We start from the raw sequence: 21263 nt of genomic DNA, 5'->3' as shown, positions 1-21263 counted from the left end.
GCTGCCACAGTCGTGCCGCTCCTGGCCCCGCCCCTATATAAGGGGCGGCCTAAGCGCGGCCGCGACCGCGTTCGTCGCCTTTCCCGCAGCCGACCTGCGTTCGGGCACCATGGCAGGTCAGTGTGCGCCCGCTCGGCTCGCGCCGCCCTTCGCGAGGGCCGCGGGCCGCGCTCGCGGAGCCGCCACGCGCTCCCGGCCGCGGAATCGCGGCTGCCGTGGCTGCGCCTATTTTTAGGCAGCCGTCCCGGCGGCGAGCGGGCTCCGGCTGGTGGGGGTAGGGGCTGCCCGCGGGGGGGTCGGAGCCGTCCCGACGGGCACCGCTGTGCGGTTTGAAAGGACGCGCACGGTGCTGGCTCGCTCCGCGCCCACCTCGATGCCCTGCCCCAGCCTCCCTTCCCTAACGGGAGGGATGTAGCCAGCGTGGTGGAGAGCAGGATGGGCCGGCGGGGCCACTGTAGGGCTACAGCGGCTCACAGGGGAAAACCCAGCCTTCTCCTGAAAAGCCAGAGAGAGCTTGTGATTTCTGTGTTTTTGATACTTTGCAATGAGTAGGTCCTTATCGCCACACTACCTATGTCTCGCTTCTTTCTTCCGTGTTTTTTGTTTGTTTGGGTTTTTTTGTTTGTTTGTTTGTTTTTTGTTGCCTCCCCCCCTCCCCCCCGCAGTTTTTCCTGAAGTTGTCAGCAGAGTCGGTTTCATTTTCAGGTCTGGAAGCCTGCAGGAAGTCTGCCCCCCGATGCATGTCTTGATAAGATGCTTCTGTCTCTAGGAATCCCATACTCAAAAAAAAATTCAGATGTCCTAGCACCTAACTCAGAGAATAGGGGGAAAGGCAAGCACCTGTGAACTCTGGCTATGCCTACAAAAAACCTTCCAGGGGAATTTTTAAATGATGTGGGGCAAGCACTCCAGTAACCTCGTGCATGCCATCAAATGAAAGATCGCTCCTAGCTCAGACTTCTAGGATGGTCGTGGGTGTGTAAGGGGTAGCACAAAAACTCTAGCAAAGAGGTATTTTAGCCTGTGAACTGGGCAGCCAAAGAGATCTCTGAAGTAGCGTGGTTTTGTCTGGGTAAGTCAATTAGGAAGCTGTGCAACTGTCTCTCGTTCTATGTGGTTTTGCAGACATACGGTCACCAAGAGTTCATTATGTTTCGGGCCTAACAGTGGCTGCTGTGTAAACATAAGATTCTGTGGAGAAAGTGTTTATGGAGAGGGGAAAAGGACGAGAAGGGAGATCCACACAGCTGAAATACCTGTTGTTTAGGAAGAACGGACTAGTCTTTTGCAGATGTAACTTCCATAATAAGCAGCAGCTGGTCTTGCCCAAGTTGTAGCGTGGACTCATGTACTTATGAATGTACTTTAGAGGAGATGTGGAATAGAACATAGTTAATTCAAAACTTTGGAAAGCTATGCTGATTTAGATGATCTCCAAGCTGGCAATATTCACATCCTGTCAAGCAGTTTTAAAGTTTCCTCCTAGGGCTAGGATGCAGTAGGGGGCTGCTTTTTACTCTGTCATTAAATTGACTTTATTTCTGTAAAGACCTTTGTGTGTGAGTATTCAGTTTCAAGAAGATGAGGAGACAGAGAGGAAGTATAGCTGCTAACAGGTTAATGAAGAAAAGACCTGTCTTTCAGTGGCAAGGTCGCTTTAAGAATTAGTAACACTGCTAGGGAAAAAAAAAAAACAAGCAACACTCAGATGAATGCTGGGCACAATCCCACTTTGTCTACACTGGATTTTTAGTGAGCTGAGAGCATAGTGTCAGACTTCAATGTATTGAGTAGTAACATGCGAATTACCTAGTGAAAAACCCTGTCCTATTACGAAGATGTTCGTACGACTTAAAACGTTACACACTTGCCCTTTCAAAGAAACAAAGTTGTTCTGTAGACTTGCTGAATATGAGCTAGTATAAATAGGCAGCTAAAAGTGAATTGAAACAAAATATCTTTATTCCTGGCATTATAGAAGCTTTTTTGATCTTTGTGATTGACTACTATAATCTAAATCCCTTGGGACTAGTTGGTTTTGCTGCTAAGCAAAATAGAAGGTTTTGTAGCTGGTCTATAGATCTTGCAGACCAGGTTTGCAGAGCTTATAGGCAGTTATGGCACGTGATTTTCTGTCGTCAACTGTTAAGGGGATATTATATTAAAGAGGTATTGACGATGACTGCCTCGCAAACTTAGGAGTCACGCCAAACAACAATTTTTCTGAAAGGAGTCAGTATTTTAATCTTACTGCTAGGCTTGGTAGTAAGCCTTTAAGTGCCCAGAACTCCCGCTCTGATCTAACCTAGTTAACACCTTCTGTAAAGAAAAGAAATCAAAGTTGCTAAAATAAATTTGACTCTCGAGATTCTTAGGAAGAAACTGTTTTGTTGATAGAGTGAAAAATGGATTGCTAGAAAAGAGCATGTTTTGTAAAGTGATATAACTTTGAAAGGAGGTCTACATGAAAATAGTTAACAGTGAAGAACTTGTATAAGTTACTTGTTTGCTTTTGTCAGTCCCACTCTGGCAGTTTGAAACAACATGAAAATTGAAAGAATGCAAAGCTTGTATAATATGGCCTCAATAAGTACTATAAGGCAAAACAATCTGCCTTAAGCTATATTTAAGATACAGCTGGAGCAGAAGATTATAGTACCTCTTTTTGCTCAAAGAGTAAAAATTTTTCCTGCAAGTTTTAAATTGCTTTTTGTATTACTAGTTACTTCCCATTTAAATCTTGCATTCTTGTGACAGAGCTGCAATCATGGGTTGCAGAACAACTCATCTGCAAAATCCTGAGCTAGCAAAACTTAAAACTGTTGTCTAAGATATAATTCAATGGTTACTTTCATTTGAAAATGAAATGCAAGTTTTACACTGCTTTAGCTTCAGGGCTGCGAGCTGAACTTAGAGAAACTCTACAAAACCCTACTAACTTTAGGCCAAAAGCAAGCCCACAGACTCCAAACACTTTTAGCATATTAGCGGCCAAAGTAAGGCTCTTTAGACTTTTTGGATTGTCTCTACGTTTGGCATGAATTATTTAACCTGTGGAGAAATTTGAACTGGCGTTCTCTTGCAACAGTCTTGATTTTGTGGGTCATTTTACTGCATTTTGCCATGTGTCAGGTTACCAATAGCAAATATAGCTATGCAAGTAATCTGCTTCCTTCAGTCACATAGGAAGGCCCTCTACACAGAATTTAAGGCCGCATCTTAGAGGTCTCACAGCATGACTACCTAACAATACTAGGTTTCTAATGTATCTCTCCCAGAATAAAGTAGTGGATCATGCTAACTTGACCAAGTTCATTTCTTCCAGACCAGTCCTTTGTGACTTTAGCCACAAATGACTCCTATGTGAAAGGAGCACTGGTACTTGGTTCATCCTTGCAACAGTACAGAACAACAAGGAAGCTGACTGCACTCATAACTCCTCAGGTCTCAGATCTTATGAGGTAAGGTCACTTACATACTTCAAACTGCAACAGTTCCTGCTGATGTGCAGGTTGAAAAATGGAAGTTAAATTCCTTAATAGTAACCTTTCAAAACTCTGGAAGCTAAACAGCTAATTTCAGCAGCATTCAACTTATCTATACTATCTGGAGTTCTGCAAGTTCTTAAAAAATGAAACTGTTTGTTATGTTTTAGGGTGTTTTTTTTTCTTTCTTCCCTATGATGAGTTAAACAAATAGTCTGTAGTTAGAGCTCTAAACCGTGACTTGATACTGATATTTCAGCTGGGTCTTTGCTCTATTATAGTCCTACTTAGAATTCTCCAACAATGTGATGTTGCCTGTGCATTTGTTAGTGCTGTGTGTATGTAGGTGGAGGTGGGAGCAGGGGATTGGTATTTATTTGTTTTGCAGAAATATTCCTGATTGAGATAATATAACACAAGCTCTCTTGAAATCTAGCAGACACCTCAAATTTTATCATGGGAGAAGAAAGCGAGCAGAACTAAAGTAGCGCCAAGTATGTCAAATCAGCAGCTCAACAGAGGCATCTAACAAGGTCACCACAGTACAACAAATGAAATTAACAGGCAACTGCTTCCTACAGCCTCCTTAGAATAGTCTCACTGTGGAGTGGACTGGCTTCTCTTTCCACATGTAAGAGGGTAAAAAAGACAAACAACAAAACAGTTAATAACTCTGGGAACTACAGATGATAGGTCAAGATTCTCTACAAGGGGAAGCTCTTCTGAAAAGAGTTACCAATATATAGAGACAAATGAGAGGTGACTCAATAAAAAAATGGAGTGACTCTCCCTGGAGTCTCCTGGCAGCTAAATGGTCTTACCAATACTAAGATGTTGCATATAGGAACATCCATTCAAGCCTATTAGGTGAATGTGCTCTTTTAAGATGAATCCTAAATGTCCTTATGTGCTAGTGCGAGCCAGCTAGTACTATGCCCTTAGACCAGTGATACCTAGTGGTGTAACTGGAACTTGCATTTCTTGCCCTGTCTCCACTAACAAAGTATGCCTTAAGTTCAGAAGCACTGTCCGCACCAAGCTGTCAATATAAAGACTGCCTCGCAAGGCAGAGTCCTAAAATTCATTTACAAGCTCTGTGGCTCAAATTGTACTGGTAATTGCTGAGCATTCAAGAAACACTCTAGAATAGTAAGACTTTACAGACATTTCCTGTTTTAAGCAGTGTGAACGCCTTAGTCTCTTGAACTAATGGTAATGCTCTATTGATGGTAAAGCAAAGGTTGGATATCTGCCACAAAATTTCACTACACTGCCTGAAAGTTCATCACTCTTTAGTGAACATGGTACCGGTTCAAAACATTTCTGTACCCACAGCCATGACTAAGTCAGTCTTGAAAAGACTTTATGGGATAAAGAAAGTTCTAGCAGCTGGGTCTAGTCAGATGTTTCAAATGTCCCAGATGTCACAAATCTAGAACAGTGTAAGTATTGCATAAAACTGTGTTTCAGCTGTTTAGGATTCAGCTACTGTCCTACTCAAGGTAGTCTAACAGCTTCCCATTTCTTAATTGCCTGCTCAGAGGAGACTGTTAAGTTGCCAGAAATCAAAGTCTGGATGAAAAAAAAAAAAAACAACCTTTGTGGAAAGTTTGTACTACATAGCTATGACTTACTGGATTTGATGGCAATGCTGACTAAAACTCTGTTTGTGCAAGAAAAAAATAAGCCCAAGAAACTCCTCTGGTCCCCAGAATGTGCACATTACAATCTAGAAACTTTGAGCCAGACAGGTGCACTTGTGCATTCCAACATATGCAGTCAACTCTTACTTCTTTTCAAAAAGAAATGTTGCCAGGTTCCCTGTTATTCCACTTCTCTTTACAGAATCTGTCATGTGGTCTGTTGTTGGAGTAACACTAGAACTAAATCTTGCCAATTGACTCTTCCCCAGGAGAGTGCTGGAAAGAGTCTTTGATGAAGTCATATTGGTAAATGTCTTGGATAGTGGGGATTCAGCACACCTGGCATTAATGAAAAGACCTGAGTTGGGCATCACACTAACAAAGCTTCACTGCTGGGAACTGACACAGTTTTCAAAATGTGTTTTCATGGATGCAGACACAATGGTAAGTGGCTGTGTCTCATGGTACCTCTTAAAGACCTAATATCAGGGTTGTTGGATTTTTTTTCTGTGGGTTGGTTTTTTTTTAAGAGTAGGGGTAATAGAAGCCTTTTACTAGATGGACTAGTAACAGTAAGAATGTGTGTGCCTTTTAATCTAAATTAACTGTAATGAAGTCTGTGGGGACTATTTCTGTAAAGTATCGTCTTCCATAAGATGAGCACTGATACAAGAGCTTTCTTTCACATCTTAAGGTTGATGCCAAAATCCATTAAAATGTGATACTGCAATTCCTAACCTAAAAACATTGTTTTAACCCCTTTACAATTAGGTTTTGTCAAATATAGATGAGCTTTTTGAGAGAGAAGAGCTGTCTGCAGCACCAGATCCAGGCTGGCCCGACTGTTTTAATTCAGGAGTTTTTGTTTACCGACCTTCCATTGAAACATACAGTCAGCTGTTACAGTTTGCCACAGAGAAAGGCAGCTTTGATGGTATGTATTAATTTGTATTTCAATGTAAGTTAGACCAAAATGGTGACAGTAGTTGGGATGGCTCAGTAACTACATACATCTCATGGGGACTCTGTATGATAGAATTCTCAGTGTAACTACACAAAAATTGTGTCCTTCTCAGAAAAAGAGGCTATCGTTACAATATGTAGTAAAACTACTTTTTTCAGGCTTCGTGAAATAAAAGCTGAGTTTGGCCTCCAAATTAACAGCTGTAAGCATTAAGAGTGTAGAATCATATAACAAGAAATCATATAACAAGAAATGAAACTCTGGTACTATGCTTCAGACATTCCTAACACTCAAGGCTTGGATGTCCTATACTAACTCGAGCAGCTACAAAAAAATAGCACTGATCAACTTAAGCACAGCTTCAGAGAATCAAACATTTGAAGATACAACTATCTCTTTGTATGCTATGTGATGGCTTCCTGTCATTATAGGGTGGTGACTGTCTGTTTCCCAATATCAAGTGCATGTAGCTGTGGCTGCTTCCCGCTATAAGTCACTTGGGATCAGCCACTGTACCAGGTTTAAGCTTGAGAAGCCAAGTTCTGCCGTCCTCTAAGTCTACTAAATCTGTTACCACTGCAGTAAAAGCATATGTTACTTGGAGACTGCTATCGTTAAAGACTTCTGAGTATCATTGTCTCCTGACACTTAATTCTGTTATGTAACTACTGTGGTACAAAACAAAATCTAACTTAAAAAACTATGGAAAACTATGTAAATAAGACCATAAGATGGAACTCTCAGATAGCAGGTAATGAGCTAGCCTGTTGACTTACCTCTCTGTACTTTGTAAAAAGTAAAATTTCCAGATGTCACTCCTAGTCTGCAGAATAATCCTTGTTACAGTAGGGACTCTTGTGTGTGGCCTTCTAAAGAATATTAGTCACAGTTGCATGCTCAATGCTATGCCATGAAAATGAGTACTGCCATGTAATGAAGGTGTGTACCTTGCTCCTGACAAGGTAGCAGTTGGTAGCTTTGTGCGTGCTCTCACATATTGGGTACAAATTGATCACCAGCTATGGCAAAATCTATAGCATAATTCTGAATTGTTGCATTCAAACAAACAAAACCTCCCACAAACACCAAAAACAAACGAACAGAAAGCCACCCCTCTCCCCCTGACCCCAAAAAGTACCATCCAACCCCTCCAAAAAGCAACCAACAAAAAAAAAAAAGCCCCAAGCGCACATCTTTGTGCAAACTGACTGATCTGTAGCTTTGGGAACATCTGAGAGTTGGTGGTTGTCTCCTTTGAGCTTTGTGCTTGACTGCTAGCAGACCAGATCTTCTAGGTTGAAGGCCCCTGTCCTTTAAAAGAGTAGAACTGCTTCTACAATATGCTGACTTGAAAGCTAAAGCTGTGCAATGGTGAAACTTCCTCTGTGTTCTAAATGCAAAGCAATTGTTGCAGCACTTTACAGCAAAAATAGTGGGTTAATTGTTTAAGTATCAAATTTCTAGAACTGCAATTTTTACTTCAGCTTCAAAATTTACCTAGTTTTTATTAAATGGTAGCAGTGATCTGAGTAACGAGACCATGGAGACCTAGACTGTCCATATAAGCTACTGCCGAGCTCAGGAACTTGGTAGGGAGAAAGGGGATTGAAAATTAAATTGACCTAGAGAGTAATAAAAGTTTCTAGGAAACTTAGTAAGAGAAACCTGTGAAGGGTCACTGCTTTTAATAGGACATAGGGATGCAAACTTAACGAGCTACCAAACTGTGTGTAGTTGAAGTCAAACTGCAAGTACCTTGTCTGCAGTAGTAGTAACTAGGGGAATGGAAGACCTTCCAGAATATTTCTTGCATGTAACAGCAGATGGGTGCCTCCTATGTAGTGCTGTTTTCCAGAAATGGCAGAATGATGGCTACTTATGTAGACATCTACTCTGTCTAAACTTCACCTTTCTGTATAATAAAGAACACGTCATGCAACTACTCTAGATACCATCTAAGAGTAGTGGATGGGAAAGAAAAGTTTGGTTTTAGAAGAAATCTGGTAGTACTGCTACCTTAAGAATGTTGCTATTGCTTAAACAATCCTCTGGCTCTTTAGCCTGGGATCCAAAATAGTTGCTTGTACTGTGTTGCTGTATTGTACCTTCATATGCATCTGTAAATACGTAGTTAGTATGAATACTGCCTGATTTTTCACCTTGTGTCTGAGATCCTGTTTATATAACCAGACTACTGAAGTCTGTTGTTGAAGTCTGAATTAGGACAGCTAGATGCTGCTTTCATTGTCTGCTTTGGCACAAATGAATGCAATCTGAAAAAAAAAAAAGCCAAGTATGTACAACCTGAGCGAGAGGAAGTCCTGTAGGGTAAGTTCAATACAAAGTTGCTGCCCCTTCGGTTTTCTTATGATGGACACAACTTCTTCAAAAGTGCTTTCCTTCCTTTATGTGTTGAGAGGCAAGTCAGAGGTTTGAAATTACCAGACTGAATCTCCAGGCAGTTTCTCACTCTGCAATCTGCATGTATGCTGACAGCTGTAACAGGATACCTAGAATTTATATTTGTCAGTGTACTGCTTGTACATCTAAGTTTATGCCCAGTGTCTAGATACTGCGGTTGCAAAAAGCAAATTGTGCTCAAACAGCACTGATGGTATAAGCCTTAATACTGCCCTAAATCGAATCATAGGCCAATAAAAACCTTTTCCTGAGTCAGCAGAGACTGAGTGCTTGAGAAAAGGAAAGATTAAAATGAAATGTTGTCTACTAATACCCTAAGCTATCCATTTACCTACTCTTTAGTAATGTTACTTGTGAATGCAGTTATAGGTGAAAGAGTACAGCAAGTGAAAGCTGGAGGACTCCCTTCAATCTCCTTGAGAAGAGGAATTATTTCCATTTAAAGACTAATTATATTCATTGCAATAAAGAATGAATGGATATAAATAAATAGGTTTTTTCTTCTCGATCACTGCTTATAAACTAGTCTGCTCTGGCCTGTAGGCTATACTTATTTATTTTTTTAGCTAATCTACTACTGAGATACCAAACAACTTCAGACTCACTTAACCTTGTAACAACCTCTACTTGCAAGCTGAGGTGACCCCTCTGAACACAGATTATCCTCATTTAACGGTCAGTCAGGAGCTTTTTACTACAGAACTAGGAACGCCTATTGTCTGTTAAGGGATTTGATGGAGTTTTACTAGAGTTGTCACCAAGATTAAATATGCTTTTCTTACCAGATCAGTGTGGAGATAGATGCATCTGGGACTGCAGGCCTAACAGGCCGCTGATACCCCAGCTCCTGCAGTGAGATGATGCATCTGTAAGCATAAGTAATAAAACTGATTGTTGCCATTTGATCTTCTGAGCTACAGCTTTCCTGAAGCTGAACAGTGCTCAGTTGTACTGTTTTATTGTGGGTTTTTTTTGCTGCCTTATCCAGATTGAATTTAAGCTGTAAAAGAAACCGAATGGCAGAGTTTGTGAGCAGCAGTTAAAAGTAACCCCATACATACTATTTTGTTCTCCGCATTTTTGGAATATTCAAAGGCTGCAGGGTTTGCGGGGTTGCTCAGAAATAGAACTTTAGTGCTCTGTGCCAGACTTCTACTGGACATGGTAACTGCATTACCGACTCTTACTTAGTGAAGTGATTGAAAAAGATCCTCAAACAGCTGTCTGTTGCTTGTAGCCTATTAATGCTTTCTCTTTTAGGTGCAGATCAGGGGTTATTAAACACCTTCTTCAGCAGCTGGGCAACAACAGACATGAGTAAACATCTACCGTTTATTTATAATTTGAGCAGCACTTCTGTATATTCCTACCTTCCAGCATTTAAAGCGTAAGTTGAAAACTTCGAGAAGACTTTCAGAGCTTACATAAAGTAATTTCTTGTAACAGAATGAACAGGCACGATGTGAGCTTACACGGGTTTTATAGAAGGAATATATATAATATATATATATTCTAGAAGGAATATATATAATAATCTATATATACAATATATAATAATTTCTTCTCTTTAAAAAAAAAAAAGGTTGAATTGATGTAAGTCAAATGAATCATCTCAAGATAAATGCAGAGAGACAGCTGTACCTGTAGCTTGAACCACTCATCCCTAGTGATAACACTGAAGTTGATTTAGAGTAAGCACATTTGACAGGTCACTTGCAAAAGGAAGAACCACTCCTCCGGTATAGGATACAGTGTAGTACAGTTCTAACCAATGGCAGTCGGCTCTTTAATCGGCTTGAGCTGAACTTCAGCATGTCCCTGGTGGTATCCTTCCCACTTAGATAACTTCCCCTTTTCTCACTCAAATTACTTAGGGTATGTAACAGCCAAGAGTTACAGTTTCATGTAATCAACCTCTACCATTCAAGTAAGTGTGGTGAACAAAGACTTGTAGCAAGCTAGAATTCTCCCCTAACAGTCTTTTGAGACCTCTGTCAGTTCCTTAAGTAACAGCAAGATGGAACAAAGACTACAGCCAAGCACATTTCATTGCGTATTTCCTCTGTGATGAAGACTGTATCCTCCCTAGCTAGCAGCATTAGTTTGGCATGTCAGTAAACTGTAGGTCAGAGGCAGGGTTACTCAAAGTGTTACAATAACCCAGGAGGAAGGGGGCGGGGGAAAGAAGGAAAGCTGAAGTGTTACACAGAAACTCTTTATCTATTATGAGCTGCAGAAGTTGGGGGCAAGGGGGGAGGGAAAGTGCCAATTGCATAAAAACAATCTGATCTCTGAATGACATCAGGTTACTAGTGTCTAAAGCAGCAGCTAGCATAAGCAGGGCTTGCTGGCTCAAGATCAAACTATGTCTTGTGATCAGAATACTATTTGGAATCTTGTCATGCTAAAAGTGGAACACTTATTTAAAGAAATATATGCAAGCCTCAGAATGACTAAGTAGCTGGATAGCATTCGATAAACTAACATCTATTGTAAAGTATGTCCTCTTTCCATGGCTGGCTGTTAGTCACATGACCTTAATTTTACAAATTACTTTGTTGCCATGGAAGACTAATTGGATCTGGGAGCTCCTGACAAAAATTCCCTTCAACTAATTGAATCAGCTGCTTAACTGAATTCACCAGACCTTCAAAAGTAGAATGCTGACAGTGCAGCCCTTGCAAGTAAAATTCCCTGCTCAATAGGTGGAACAAGTTCCCTTGGTTAGATCAGCAGCTTACACTCCTGATAATCAGTGGTTGGAATATAGTGAAATTTAAACCTACTGACAGCAATAGCTAAGTTTTTTGCAGCTTTGTACAGCGAGACTAGATTTCACAGCAGTCTCAGTAATCCTTTTCCCAAAGGAAAATGCCAATTCATGGCAAATGCTCTCTAACTTCAAAACATTGATGAAGGACTTTTCTGGGAGATGGGGAAAGACAGATTAGTTGCTGAGGCCAGTGTGGACATAAAGCTTCCTAACAGTTGAGTTTAAATGTCAAAATCAAATATTGCAGATCCAGAAAGTATCTAGAAGGCAGATACTGAAAACATTGTAGAAGCTTGGCATCTGTTGTTCTGACCGTAAGTGGACAAGATACCAAGAGTATACTTCTCCATTTGTAACAAGTGTCACATGATACTTCTTACGCATTCTATTCTCTAGCTTAAATACCCTTGATTTTTGAACCATAAGTTTCTTCAGAACAGCAGCAGCCTCAGATGAAGAAAACTCAGGTTGCTTAGTACTGTGACAGCTAATAAAACTAAGGTAGTTCCCTTCTGCTCAGTCTTTACTTTTGGGGTTTAAAGTTAAAGCCCTGTAACTGACCTCTTGAAGACACTTTTTAGCACGGAGTTAATGCAAATACTTGGCCTTTCACACACACGTAAGTCTTCATTCTGCAATAAGATCAGTTATATTCAAAACATTGAACATGAACATTGAAATACAGTCAAGAACCTTAAAATAGTATGAAACCCACACCCCCACCCACAAGCATACTCAGTTTGAATATTCTATGGCTTTTGAAACACCCCTGTATTGTCTCCATATGTAAAACTCTTTAATGCCTGAGTCCCACTCAAAATGATCTGCATCTGATTAATAAAATGTTAGACAAGCTACTTTGACATTACTCTCCATTTCAGTCATATTATGTTGAGAAGAAAGCCTAATGTGATACAAACTGAACTAGGTGAGATAGTCACTGGTAGTAGAGAGACTGGTATTGCTTGTTCACAAAACTGAATCAAGCTGAAACCTAGTTCTGGAACTGTAGGAGAATGAAATGAATGTTGTGTCTTTCAGTGTCAAGTTCTTTACTTGAGAAGAGGTGCATCTTGGCTATACTTCTAATACCAAAGAACATATTGATGACAGTTGGGACAAAGCTGGAAGTCCATATTGAAAATGGAGTTTAAATGGTTTCAAAAAGAAAAAAAAAACAAACCAACCCACCACCAAATCCATGCATGGCTGCCCTAAGGTTATTTAGGAAATAAGGGTTAAGTAAGGGCTAAGTCTAGCAAGACCCTGCTGCACCAAGATCAGGAGTCTTCTGAAATGCCTTGGTTACACAAAGTTATTATTTTGCAGGGACACGGTCTTCTTGCAGCAGAGCCAGCCAATGATCCATTTCTACAGGGCTATAAACTGAAAGGTTTAACTGTTAACACTGACCCTTCTCCATATAATACTTGTAATGCTTAACTCTCTGGCTTGCTGACTTTGGAGTAGAATCTTTTTCACTTTTAAAACCAGTTCCGATTGCAACGGCTGCTTGAGACTGCTCTCTCCTAAGCTATGGACATCACCCTAAAGGCTTGAGTTGTCTGTAAGTATTTAAATAGCCCAGACCGCTAGGTTTTGGCTGTATTCTGACTAGTGTAATGTAGAATTCAGTTTGCATTGTTTCTGTTGTATCGCAATGCTTTCAGTCCCAATAGGCATTGGCAGTTCAATCATTTAGCATTTAGCCTCCTAAATATATTCATATTTCTGTTTTCTGGACAAATAAGAAATAGCAGGTTAGAAGAAATTATGTCTGCCAGTCAAAACTCATTTTCTAGACACATGTACAAACTGGCTTCTAAAATTTTTCTGTCCAACAGGTTTGGTGCAAATACTAAGGTCGTGCATTTCCTGGGAAGCACAAAGCCATGGAACTATACATATGACTCCAGAACAAAAAGCATAAAGGGCAATATGGATGACCCAAAAATAGTTCACCCAGAATTCCTCAACATGTGGTGGGATACCTACATAGCTGATGTTTTACCATTACTAGAACAGCACGGAATTGTTAAAGAAATTACTACAGGGGCAAACATGGTACGTGCTCTAATAATCTTGTACATCCATGCCTAAGTATGGATGACAGGTTATTTACCATTGCATCAATTTCCCTTCCCTCTGTCCATCTCAAAGCATGGGTGTTGTTTAGTTTGTGGGATATGCAGGGTATTTTAGTTTTGTCCTTTTAAGCTTGGAATAAATAATACTACAAAAGAGAAGCATGCTAGACAGGTCTTGGACATAGCTGTATGCTTGCCTAAAACAAACTCTGTAGGTAGCTAATGTTGCACCAGATATTGTACTGTAGTAACTTCTCCGATGTACTAATTTCTTTAATGTATACAGAGAAGGGCCTAACTCTCAGTGTGTTGCAGCTAATAAGGTTCTCAAGCAGAAGAACCCCGGTTCAGCATGCAAATATGTACATACACATCTTGCATGGTGAATCATATTTAGGTAAGCCTAAGATAACTAGAGAATCAATACTTAACATAAACAGGCAGTGATGAATGCCAATACTTTTTAAAACCGAAGTAACGCTTCTAACTCTAGTTCTCATTCACAGAATTTAGTAGCCTGCATCTGACTGCAGACTTCTTAGTCTTAGCTTAATGCATGGGCCAGTTTAAGTTCTCAGCCTTTCTAAGACCAAAGTTACTGATCTCTTAAGATGTGCTTCTCTTGGTAATCTTGCATCTTTCTAACAAACTATTTGCAGCTATCAGGCTTGGTCTATACTCTGGCTTTCTCTTGTGGCTTCTGTAGAGAGGTATGAAGAACTTAAACTTTACTTTTTTCTTTTTTTTCTCCCCTGCTAACTTCTGTAACTCTGCTTTGTTATTTTGCTAGGAAAGCTGCACAATCCCTTCCCATTGGCACTGCTTGCTACTGTGCATGATAGCAGCTACTTTCTTGTCCCATTTTATGGCCTGTTGCTTGCTTTAGCTGTACAAAGTACTTGTATATTTTTACTCTGCTTTTCCTTTTAGGCAGAAGTTACAGAGGCAGTGTCCCACATATCAGTATCACCACTATTACCAACTGAATCTTCAGAAGAACGCAAGGAGCGGTGGGAACAGGGCCAAGCTGACTATATGGGAGTGGATTCCTTTGACAACATCAAGAAGAAACTTGATACCTACCTGCAGTAGAAATGCCTGTCTCAAACAGTGGTGATGCAAGGACTTGTTCCAGAACTAACAGCTAGAAAGGTATAGATGGTGGTCAGTTACACTTGCTAGTAGCTTGAGGAAAAACTTCTTGGCTGAAGGCCTCTGCAGTGCTACAGATGAAGACTGAGCAAAAGCTAGGAAGCAGAATCCTTGGGCCACCTATTACTGCCCAATTTCCAATTCTCCCTACTAGATAAAACCAGGTATTTTCAGCTTAAAATTTCTTCTGTTTTGATCAATTGGCTCAACATATTCTTTAAACTGGGTTTGTTACCTCACCTCATTAAGGTGATTAGCATTGATTCCTTTGCTTGCTGTTCTAGATGTAAAATCTAATTCATGGGATTGCTCATACACTGGAGTGGTAGCCATTCTGCTTTACCATAAATGTATTAATGACACTGGGATACATACAGTTGTAACAGTAATAGCACTGCTTTGCTCTTCCAGTCACAATTGCACTGAAATTTTGACCAGGTTCTTACGCACAGTGCCTGCAGCATGGCAGAATGCGTTTTTCAGTTCTGTATACTATGGGACTAGTAAACTGAGTTTTATCTGTTCCTTGCAATGTTGCACTTGATACAAAAATAAAAAGTTGTCATGCATTTCTGTCTTCCCTAAACTCTTGAGCAATTAAGAAAAAGGGAGCTCCAAAGTAGTCTAACTAAAATATTTAACAGGTATAAATAACCCTTAAGCTTTGCTAATGCTACTCAAGCTCTCATTAGAAAATGTCCAGCTTTTAGTTCGTAATTATTTAGAAGTACTTAGTAATTTGCCAGGGAGCTGTTTAGGGCCAATCCCTTTATTAGCTTGCCATAAATAGAGGACAGGGCACTGGAGGAAGTGCCTGCTGAAGCTGCTTGCATTAGTAACTTGAAGTTTGGGAAGAAGATATCTTTCTTTCAAATGACTAAAGAAACATCATCCCTAATGTGAGCCCTGTATGGTGAACTTAGTCTTAAACACAACAGTGATCCTACTTTGGCAAAGAGGGATTACATAGCTGCTTAAGTAACTTAACTGCACCTACGCTGATAAGGAAAACTACTCTTTCCATGTGTAAAGAGAGTAAAAGGAAGTGCTTTTTTTGCCACACTCAGGCTACATGTATTCCGAAACACATGGAAAAGCAGTAAAAATAAAGCGTGCTGATGACAGAGATTGGCTGTTATCTGTACTAAGGTGTAGATCTGTCCTTCAGCCAAAAGTCTAAACAGAACAAAACTAGTGTTCTTTGACAGCTATACCCTGCACTAATCCAGAAACACTAAGAAAATATTACTTCATTATTTCCTAATAAAGGAGGATTTTGGCTGGAATCTAGTGATGGTGCTAAACCTTTAGCCTAGAGATAAAATAAACAATCAACAAGCTATCACCATTTGCTGGTAAAGCAGAAGACATAATATGAGTATAAGGGTTAGTCTGTTTTAACTGTTTTCACTACTTAATTGCTCTAAGATTTAGTTGGTCACCGTTTAGGAAAAATGCTAGAAGATGAGGTCCAAACCAGAGTAGCTTGTAGCTACTTAAAAGAACATAGTATCTCCTAGTTGTAACTAGCCCTTTCCTGTATGGGTTTTTCTTTTGCTGTGTTTTTGTTTTTTGTTTGTTTTTTTTTTTTTAACAGATAAATTTGAAGTTGTGTGAAAGCAGGAGGGATTACTAGTTACAGTCTGTAATGACAAAAGTATACTTTATCAAACAAATATTGGAGAGTTCTGCATACTCACAGAATACTCTATGGAAAATGGTAAAATACTCTCTTTAAGCTAAACAGTCTAAATTTTCTTCCCCTTGTCTGTATTCATACTTGAGAATAGGCACGTTACTTCTTTTTAAGCTTAGTTGGAGAGAACCAAATATAAAAGTATGATACTTATTACCTGCCTGAAAATTTGGTTTAGCATGTAAGTTTTGTTACGTTAATACAATAAGATAGGGAGAGATGCTGAATACGATGAAAACCGGCATGTTTTTGGTTAACAAATACAGTTAGTGAAGAAAGATAACCTGTGAAAATCATTCTGTCGTAGCCTCTGTAACTCATACTATGATCAAGTATATATGATCACAGCCTCAGGAAAGCAAAAGGTATGACATCTATACCAAATTCTATGCAGCTTATTTTCAATAAAATGACCTTTTATGTCATTATTTGCAACTATTTCCTTCACAATTGCTGCAGGCAGCTTTTGCAGAAAAACAGAGATCCCTTTTTATTCCTTGCAATAGCATCACTTGATACATCAGGCAATTTTCTACTCTAATCTGAAGGTACTCAAAGCAGCACTATACTCTAAACATCATTATTCAGAAGAATCACAACGCTGCTGAGATTGCAACTCAAATATTGGAACTTCATTTGCCTTTATGAAGCCTGTAATCTAAGGTGTTCCTTAAATGGTGACAGCTCAGCAACCCTTAAAAGCTTAAGAAGCATTTTTTCCATATACATCTTTATTTTATGTATGGGGGGTGGGGGGAAAGAAACAAAAAACAAAACCAAAAACCCCCAAACAAACAAAACCCAACCAAAACCAGAATGATAGACTACTAACTCAATATTTGGAATTAAAAATAATTCCAAAAGCTAACTTCTAGAACATGCTGTTCAAACTCCACGAAAGAGAATGCCAAAAGCCAAAGACTACTTACAGATCATGAAAAGCAGAAAAAAAAAGGCCAAACAGCTAGAACACCAAGGTGTTTAACCACCCAACTTACTGAACAGCTCCATCAAATCAGACAGGACTTTTCTGTGCTCAGCTTTTACCTCTTTTCTCTCAGATACATTAATGGCTTTCTTAGGAGAGACCATGCAGTGTAGTATTACCTTCAGTAAGTTTTATATGGCTTTGGAACATGGAAATCATCATCTAATAGACAAAAAAATACTAGTAACTGCTTTCAGTTGTTTTCATAATCATACTAAGCCATTTTGCAAAGTATCACCGTATTTTCACACAAGTAATGATGCAGCTTGACTAGTTGTAGAAATGGTTCTCTTGCCTGTGAAATTTTTACTTGTAAAATGGAAATAACAAAAAAACCCCAAATCTGTCCTTTGTAATTGCAAATTATTTTTCCAGCTTATCGTTTAATATCAAAATCTGAACCAGAAAAACGCAAAAAAAGTTTAACTCACATAAACTCTATGCAAAAAAAACCAACCAACCAAACAAAAAAAAACCCAAACAAAAAAAAAAACCAACCCAAAAAAACCCCACTCAAAACCCAACTTCAGTCAGGTTTAGCTCTGTTTTCTTGTTCTTTTTCAACTTTCCAGTGACAATCAGATACTGGGGTTCATGCTGTCTTCCATCGTTCGTGTCCTTGTAATTCTTTCTCTAACAGACTTAAAGTATGCCTCTCTCCATAGCTAAGGTGCTGGCTCTCCAAAAACTGCATCAGTTTGTTAGTTGGCTTGTTTTTAATTCCTTTCTCACTCCTTTCATTAGCTCACTTTCTCCAAATAGTAGACATCTTCCCTCTATTTCTCAATCCTTTTCCATTACTTATGTTTGCAATTCATCTTATAATCAGCAGGCTGATATTCTCAGACATAAGAGGTGAAAGGCTTTACAAGCTTTGCAGACTCCATTTCTCTGCTGCCAAGTACACTTCCCAAATCTAGACAGGACCTAAATATAGCAATCTCTGCCTCCAGTTCAAAATCTGAGCATCATAGTGAAGGGAGCAGGATGTTAGGTGAACACATATCAGAAGACCACAATCAAATGGAAAGAAAGGAACAGACAAGAATATTCAACTAATACTCAACTGAGATTCTTCAGTGCTGTTTTTTACTCAGTGGGACATGAACAAGTGTAGTTTACCAAATTCTTCCTCTGTAAATCAAGCAGCATGCAGATCAGCATTCCATTAAGACATATGTATGGCAGTGAAAAACATGCCATTTTTCCACTACAAGAGGAAAAGCAGTACAGGAAAACTGTTAGAAAGCTGGCAGCTATAAAATAATTTGTTTGTTTTAATTTATTTTACAAGGACTAACTCATTCACTGACACATGAGTGGATTAGAGTCTACTTTGCATATAGCACAGTCTTATTGTTCAAAGTGTCTACTGAAATTGCTAGATAGCATGCTGTCAATACATGCCTATGATTATAGTATTTTATCAAAAAAACCTTTACTTTTACAAAATCATTGGAGTTCTGTTAAGTAAAACATTAAAAGAAAGTGTTTTGCAAATTTAAGTACTTTCTTTTTACTAATTCCTGGGGAGTAATCAACAGAGGAACTCCCTCCTGCACCTGTGTACTATTCAGAAATAGTAAAAATACTTTAAAATTTTGAATTAAATTCCATCTTTGGACATAGCCTGCAAAAATAAGAATTCCTTACAAAGTGTCACTGACCACCTTTTCTGAAACAATCAGTCCAGATGATCTGTTTGTTTATCAGGCAATACTAAGATAGAAACATGAAACTAATTCATTTATAGAGGGTTTTGTCTGAAGGAGAAGACACATTATTTACCTTTTACTACCTTGTCACCTCTAAAATGAGATTAAATACGTGCAAGTTAGAATGCAGGAATACGCATTTTGGTTTTGTGGGGTTTTTTTGTGTTGTTACGCATTGTACTAACAAGCAGCCTTTTGAAGAAATGAACACTGGAAAAATTTCAGGAGTTTGTGTGCTTCTAGATTAACATTTAGGAGCAAATTAGTTTTTTATCACTTATTTGAGGCATTTATATTTTGAACACAAAGACGGCAAAACTGAAAAAATATTTTTTTGGGACGCGTAACTTGAAGAGAAGTATTATCCAAAATATTAAATATGTTTATGCAAAATAACACAGGCTCAAGGTATAAATCAATCACAGCCTTAATTTCGTTAAATCCCAAAACACTGAAATGAAGATGTTATCTTTCTCTAAATAAAAGTTTAGGATGAGAAATTTAGGTGTTTTGGAAAAAAAATGCTAGGGAGCTGAGTAGCCTAAGTACAGTTACATTATTTAGCTATTACTTTGTAAACACGAAGAAAAGGGATGTAAAGCAGTTGGACAAAAAGATTTGGTATTTTAATTTTTTTTGTGCTTTTTGTGTTTTAAACATTTATTGGAAGGATTTCTATCTCTTCTTTGCTACTTTTATTAGAAGAGAACCTGTCTTCAATTTCTGTGATGAATATTAATGAGGCAGGCTAGCTGCACTTACACAGCTAAACAAGTTGCTACGACAATAACAAAAGTGTTCTACATATCTCCAGGATAATGAGCTGTAATAGCCAGGCTAACCAACAGCTGTGCTACCCCATTTGAGTCATTCCAAATGGCTCAACAGAGACATTTAATTTCTAGTATTAAAATCCAAACCACACTTCAACAGTCACTCCACAATTTATTTTTACTGGTGAGACTGTGATGGCACTATTTTTAAAATACAGTAAAGCTTCTTGGAAAATAATTATTTATTCATAACCAGAAAACTGTTGGGATCATCTTTCAACCCCCCTTAGTAATAACAGCATTATGCTTCTGACCCAGCCTGCAACACCTGTCAAAACACTGGTCTTCTGCAGTGGGGTTCCAAGCTATTAGTAGCAACAATGAACAAGTTAAATAACCTCCCTTCAAAACATAGTAATAGTGCACACGGAATCACAAAGCAGATATTGTACCATCACCTCTTGAACAAATGTTGCTTGCAGATTAATTACTTCCAAACTAATGTCTTACTCTTTAAGTATCCTGCTATAAAGATAGCTTTGAGAACTTCGGGTTATATATTCATAACAAGCAGGAACTTCAGGTAAATGCTTTAAAAACAGAGTTTGTCAGGAATCTAGGAGACATCAAAACAATCCTGTTATTTTAATTCTGAAACAAACACTGCATAATACTAACTGCCTCCGTACCTGATGGCAAAATCGAAATCAGCTGGACACATGCAGTTACTTAACAGTAAACTGAACTGTTAAGAAAGCCCACGTATGCTTTCATTAGTATACACAATAATCACCATGTTAGGTAAACAAGAAACTTTGCTGAATGCAAATCGATAGTGTAGCTGTTACTACTTATACTTTGGATGTAACATTAAATATAAGGATCTATAAAATGCCAAGTTTGTGCTCTGCATTTTTCCAGCATGTTTTATCTATCTAGAGGTACAGTCCTACTAGTTCTCAGAGAATAGATACTTAAGTCTACATAAACTGTAATAATGTCCTGTCTCTGATAAGTCTCGTGCAGTGGGCTCTCCTTGTCATGTCACCCACATACTGCAAGTTGTCTAAGAATTCTTCTAAGGACTCATTTTAGATTCTAAGAACCTCTGATGCCTACACACACTCAGAGACATCAAGCAGCAAGATAAAAGCCAAACAAGTCTTGTTTCTCCAATCTATGGTAGTAAGCAAAAGAGCAACAAATTATGTATTTGTCACTGCAAGATGAACATTCCTGGCAAGCTATATATGGCAAACTGTTCTAATATTAATCTCACTGTATGAGAACAACATGGTGTCTGGAGGAAAGATGTAGCCCAAACATACAGAAGTGTATTCCATTCTATTTTTGCTGTAGTCAAGAAAGACTGAAGTGTACTACTTTCACTCTTCTCTCATCAGTCCAGCACAGGAAAAGTGAATTGCAGTACTTCTATGATTTCTGCAGTATCTCATACAAAGGATACTGTATTTTACATTGGAAAATATTAAAAAGCCTAAGCCGTAGAGAAACATCTGTATACTTGTGATACTCTCACATTAAAGGTTTGTATTTCTTCCTAAA

The 21263-nt window shown here is 38.9% G+C and overlaps 1 protein-coding gene across 2 annotated transcripts; it reads left to right on the top strand.

Moving 5' to 3' along the window:
• Positions 1 to 10: 10 nt before the first annotated feature.
• Positions 11 to 21263, top strand: GYG1 (glycogenin 1). 2 transcript variants are annotated; one of them, XM_042042584.1, is made up of 8 exons: positions 11 to 116; positions 3326 to 3461; positions 5398 to 5572; positions 5900 to 6062; positions 9774 to 9900; positions 13131 to 13350; positions 14033 to 14083; positions 14304 to 21263. In XM_042042584.1, exons 1-8 carry the CDS (start codon positions 110 to 112, stop codon positions 14463 to 14465), a joined length of 1041 nt encoding a protein of 346 aa, XP_041898518.1. In that variant the 5' UTR covers positions 11 to 109; the 3' UTR covers positions 14466 to 21263. The 2 variants fall into 2 exon arrangements, with proteins under 2 accessions (XP_041898518.1, XP_041898519.1); XM_042042585.1 differs by lacking the exon at positions 14033 to 14083.

The sequence above is a fragment of the Corvus kubaryi genome, unplaced genomic scaffold, assembly GCF_017639235.1.
Source record: "Corvus kubaryi isolate FWS band 111438036 unplaced genomic scaffold, C.kubaryi_AGA036_p1.0 37397, whole genome shotgun sequence".
Taxonomy (NCBI): domain Eukaryota; kingdom Metazoa; phylum Chordata; class Aves; order Passeriformes; family Corvidae; genus Corvus; species Corvus kubaryi.
The sequence above is the reverse complement of the archived record's forward strand: the minus strand, read 5'-3'. Positions and strand labels throughout refer to the sequence as shown.